The sequence below is a fragment of the Otolemur garnettii genome, unplaced genomic scaffold (genome assembly GCF_000181295.1).
Source record: "Otolemur garnettii isolate 467f Iridium unplaced genomic scaffold, OtoGar3 scaffold00093, whole genome shotgun sequence".
Lineage (NCBI taxonomy): Eukaryota > Metazoa > Chordata > Mammalia > Primates > Galagidae > Otolemur > Otolemur garnettii.
In genome coordinates this window covers 6,975,300-6,980,803 of record NW_003852488.1, presented here as the reverse complement: position 1 = coordinate 6,980,803, position 5,504 = coordinate 6,975,300, and the positions used below count along the sequence as shown (strand labels likewise).

The following is a 5,504-nucleotide window of genomic DNA, read 5'->3' as shown; positions in this document are numbered from 1 at the left end:
CAAAGCTAAATTAAACCTTTTAAAAACAGTTATTAGCTACACATCCATATTTAAGAGCAAGTTTTTAGAGGAAGGGACCATTTTATTTTCTTAAGTATGGAGTAAGGCACTTAGTAGGCCTTCGAATACCTAAATGGACAGATTTGGACATATTTTTAAAATTTCTTGATGCATTTTGCTAAAATCACTTTGTTTATGTGACATTGTGAGTATAGGACCACAAAACTTAAGCCAAATCAAGCTACATTTGTGTAGTGAACTTACTTCAACCCACAAAAATACACCTATTAAATTAAACTAAAACTAGTGGCTAGCTTCAAGTTAACATTTTTACTGTTAGTGCTGAAATTTCTTGCAATGTTAATTGTTTTAAAACAAACTCTCTTAAGTTTTAAAACCTAAAAAAGTCAATTAAAAAAGATGGAAGTTATAATCTATCCACAAATGTACATTTTAACTACTTTACCTTGCAAAAATTTTAACTTTTCTCTGTCCATCTATTTTTTTTATTTAATATAATTTAATCTTAAGATAATTTTTTTTTATTGAATGGTAACTATGTACATTAATCCATGGTCTATGTCCATCTATTTGAGGAAACAAACATCTCTGAAAAAATAGCTGCTTAATTTGCAGGATCTTTTGAGTACTTCTTTTTTTTTTTTTATTGAATGGTAACTACTTTTGAGTACTTCTAACTACATGCCTTATTACCACACAGATATTTCAACAACAGCTGTCTCCTTTCTCTAAAGACCCATAAGGGGCACGATCGTACTTAGCTTTTGGAGATTACTAAATCCACACTCAGAAATCCTCCAGAGGTACAGCCTTGGTCCGGGACTCTGAAAACGCCAGGCTGGGTTCCGCCCCCAGCCATAGGAGCCTGCATCCTTTACTGGGTAGAGAATGGCATAGTGTATTAGTAACACAAAGATCCTGAAGGCATTTTAAGTATTTATTTAGTGCCCTGCCCATGTTTACATTTTTGGGATTTTCTTTAAAAAACAAACAAACAAAAAAGACGCTGGACCTCACCACCTGGAGACCCTGGCCGGCCAGTTTGCCTCTGTGCCTAGCGGGTGGCTCAGCCGGCTGTCATCCCGGCTTTCACAGCTCCGCCCATCTCTTGACAGATAGCCAGTAGCGTGCTGGGATTATAGGAAGCGCGATGACGTAAGAGAAAACGCCCGCGTGATGACGTATGGCGTCACCGTCTCCAAGGAGCGGTCCCGGGCACCGTTTTCAAAGTCGCGGGGCGGGCCGAGTGGACTTCCTCCGCCGACTTGGGGTTTCCCAGCCGTCCTGGTGTAGCCCCCCTCACCTCCGCTGCCCTCCTAAGGACCCCGCCACCAGGCTGTCCTCCAGCTCCCTCGGCGCTCTCCTAAGTGGCTCGATAAGACCCTGAGTGACCCGGGGAACGCCTGTAACCTGTGTTCGCTTGGCACCAGAGTAGGATTCGTTTGAAAAGAATTCACTTGGATCATCCCCAGCAGTCCAAAAATCTGATCTGGGACACAAGAGAAGGAAGCGCGGCGGAGCTGTTTACGCCGCGGGAGCAGGATGCTGATTACACTGCTCGATTGCTTGACAACCTACGAGCGTAGCTTTAGTTCCTTCTACCCTCGGCCCCCGCACAGCGAGAAGGTAAAGGTGGTGAAAGCTCCAAACTAAGATTGTATCGAAATGGACACAGAAATCAACTTGCTGAGAAATGAAAGTAAGCTTTATATTTCTTTATGGAGAATGCATATGTAGTGTATAACGTCGTCATTTTTGACTCTTTGACCAACTAATATTTTTTTGAATGCCTGTTGGGTACATTTAAATTTGTGAAAACTTAAAGAAGTTAGTTGCAGAAAAAGCTTGGTGGTATTCATGAGGCTGTGAATATGTTTAAGCAGGGCCGTTTGGTAAATACTTGTAGGTTCCTTAAGGTTATGCAAAACACTGCCAGACACTAAACGTGTTTGTTATGCTCCTCTCATGCACTGCAGAAATTATGAGGGTTAATGGCCAGGAAGAGTTTCCGAGTCTGCGTTTAACACCTAGAGGCGCAGCTCTGGTCATTTGTTGAAAGATGTTTATTGAGCTCCTTCTGTTGCTATTATGTATCAGGTCCTATGGAAGCATAGCTGCTGCAAAGATAAAGAGGACAGTTTTACTGTGCACAAATTTAATTTAGAAAGGGAAATATATGAATTTCATAAATATTGGAGGGTGGTGACAATTGCTAATTCTTTTTCCCTCAGTTTCTTCATAGGATTGTTGAAATGGTTAAGTCAGCAATAAAATATGTGAAGGAATTAGAATAGTATCTGACAGATCGTGCTAAACAAATATTAACTATTATAAATTATTAAACTGTAATCAAGGGCTGAAACTTGAAGTACCCATATAAATTTATTGTCTAAAGAATTGTGTGGGTATCCTGAATAGAACTGTATTTGCAACAATGAGGGGATTGGGAATTGATTTGTTAAAGATTCACAACAAATCTGGTTCAAATGGAATCTGAAAGTTTACACGTGTAGGGAAATGGCAAGTGGAGTTGAAGGGGCAAAATGGGGCTGGATGGTGACGGGCTCTGTCTTCTGTGTGCTAAGTTTGGACCATTGCACAGACTATGGAAACCACTGAAAAGAATTCAATTGAAAGTAATATGATCTAATTGTGATTTGGAAAGCCTTGTCTGTTATGAAAAACATGCATTATAGCAGTGTGCTTTGAGGTGACTATTGTCAGCATCCAGGTAAGAAGTGAACTGAGGTGGGCACCAAGAAATTGGAGGTCAGGGCATTTGAAAGAAAAAGAGAGGGAAACCCTGGTTTTTGGCTTGAGCACCAAGGAAGGGAGGAAAAAAGTTGTAAGTTCCATTTTTGAGTCAGTAAAGACTGGTAGGTAAGAACTCAGCCTCTGGATTTATGTACTCTGAACTCATTTCCTAGTTCTACCTCTTTACAAATGTTTTTACTTCTGACAAGTTTATTAACTATTTTGTGCCTCAGTGTTCTCATTTGTTAAATGACTGTAAGAATAAAATAACTCTCATGGAGTTGTGAGAGTTAGGTGAGGAGAGGAAGCACTTAGCAGGGTGTCTGGCAGATATTAAGAGCCCATGTATGTTAGCTCAAATAATTGATGACTCTACAATGAAACTATAATATTAGCATTATTTCTTAGGTTCGAACTGGGAATATCCCCACCCCATAAAGACAAGTAATCATCTGTGTGGTGTGGGGTGGGGATTGGGTGATAAAAAGTTTGGCTAGGATTAAGAGGCTACCTGAAGTAGTTAGAAACTATGACTTTTTAAAAGAATGAATCAGATAGAATTCTTAGATAAAACTGAAGTCCACCTACTAGAGGGAACCAAATAAATCAGTTGAAGCATAGTAACATTTCTTGAAAGATGACTGGTAGTTCCATAGAAGACAGGTGGAGGAAGAAGGAAATCTCAAGCAAGAAGGAGCAGAAGAAGCAACAATTTAGAGGCTTGAAATAACTATGTTTATTTAGGAAATGGAAGGCATGTAATGATGGGCTTGCAAGAATCAATGTTGAATGTTTGTGGCCCTCTCCTTTTTCCTTTTACTGAATCTTTCATGCCAGTTAGAGGTGGTGAGTTACCCCATTAGGTGAGCCACCTTAACACATCAGCTCAGGTAAAAATAAATGGCTTGTCCTCCCCTCCCCTGCCTCTGACCTTCTCTGCATTGATTTCTGTTGCTCTTGATTGCTTCTTTGTTCCAAGTTGATTTGGTAGCCTTGCTCAAAACCTTTTCACTGGGCAACCCTAGTCAATATGGCCTTTGATAATTACTGTTTCAGCTTTATGCATGCTAACCACAGGCAACTTCACACCCAGTCAGTCTTGTAATAGAGTAAGCTTCTAGCATGTTTATAGTATACAGTTCTTCTACCTCTATCTAGGAAAGAAGATAGACAGGTTCTTAGAAATCTGCTCAAAGAGGCTCTTGTATAGCAATCTGAGGAAGAAAGAATTCATTCTTGTATTGGGGGGTATGGAAAGTGGTGCTAGACATATTTTTTCTTTTCATTCTCTTAACAGTATTTTTCACAGAGCAGAAGTTTTTAATTTTGATGAAGTTCAGTTCATCAGTTTGTTCTTTTATAAATTGTGCTTTCAGTGTCATATCTGTGATATCATTGCCTAACTGAAGCCTGCAAAGATTTTCTTCTAGAATTTTTATAGTTTTAGGTTTTATGTTTAGATCAATGGTTCATAGGGTTTAATTTTTTGAAAGATAGGAGGTAAGCATCCAGGTTTTTTTTTTTTTTTGCATATGTGTGCTCAGTTGAATAAAGCTATTGAATTACCTTTGCTCCTTTGTTAAAAATCATTTGTTTATATATATGTGGATCTATTTATGAACTGTATTCTTTTTGATCTGTTTGTCAGTCTGGACACCAACACCCCCCTGTCTTGATTGTTGTAGCTTTATATTAAGTCTTAAATAGTGTTAGCCTTTTAAATTTGTTCTTTTTCATAGTTGTTTGATTATCCTAAGTCTTTTGTGCTTCTATAAGAGTTTAGGATCAGTTTGTCAATTTTACCAAAGATACTGCGCCCTCTGACCAATGAAATGTATACCTCTCCATTGATACATTTCTTCTTAATTTCTCTCAGAAATGTTTTGTAGTTTTTAATACATAGATTTTGCACTGATTTTGTCAGCATTATCTCTATGTGTTGGAGTTTTTTTATTATTGTAAATGGTTAGTGATTTTTTGTTGCTAGTATATAGAAATACATGTTTTTGCAATTTATACCCTGCAGTCTTGCCAAATTCATTTATTAGTTCTAGTAGGCTTTTTGTAGAGTCCATCAGGTTTTCTATGTAGACAATCTTGTCATCTAAAAATAAATATAATTTTACTTTTTTCCCCCCACTTTCAATGCCTTTCATTTCTTTTTCTTGCCTTTTTGGGCTGGTTAAAATCTCCAGTACAGTGTTGAACAGAAGTGGTAGGAATAGATCTCCATGTTTTGTCCTTGATCTTAGGGGGAAGGCATCTGTCTTTCAGAATTAACTATGATACTAACTGTAGGTTTTTCATAGCTATTCATGTCAAGTTGAGAATGTTCCTTTCTATTCCAAGTTTGCTGAGAATTTTTATCAGAGTGGATGCTGGATTTTTCAAGTGCTCTACTGTTATGTATTGAGATTATCAGATGTTTTTTCATTTTGAGTTTGTTGTTAATAGGGTGAACTATAATGATTAATTTTCAAATGTTAAATCCACCCAGCCTTCCAGGGATAAACTCCACTTGGTCATGAGCTTTCTCTATATTGTTGAATTTGATTTTATAAAATTTGTTTAAAATTTTAATATATATGTTCATGAAGGATTTTTTTCTTCTGTTTCTGTCTGGTTTTGGTATCTGATATCAGGTAATAACAGTGTCATAGAATTACTTGGAAAATGTTTTGTCCTCTTCAGTTTATTCTGCAAGAGTTTATGTAAAATAGGTATTATTT

The 5,504-nt window shown here is 37.6% G+C and overlaps 2 protein-coding genes across 3 annotated transcripts in view; one reads left to right on the top strand and one right to left on the bottom strand.

The window, feature by feature from the left end:
* CUNH4orf33 (chromosome unknown C4orf33 homolog) overlaps positions 1-799 on the bottom strand; it is an 18,888-nt gene extending 18,089 nt beyond the window's left edge. For both annotated transcript variants that reach the window (XM_023516583.1, XM_003795544.3), the window contains exon 1: positions 779-799. The gene's annotated coding sequence lies outside the window, so the exon portion shown is untranslated. The remainder of the gene's footprint in view (positions 1-778) is intronic.
* Positions 800-1,270: 471 nt separating this feature from the next.
* Positions 1,271-5,504, top strand: part of SCLT1 (sodium channel and clathrin linker 1) — a 162,204-nt gene continuing 157,970 nt past the window's right edge. The window contains exon 1 of the mRNA XM_023516581.1: positions 1,271-1,720. Coding sequence (XP_023372349.1) covers positions 1,687-1,720 — 34 coding nt within the window. The 5' untranslated portion in view covers positions 1,271-1,686. The remainder of the gene's footprint in view (positions 1,721-5,504) is intronic.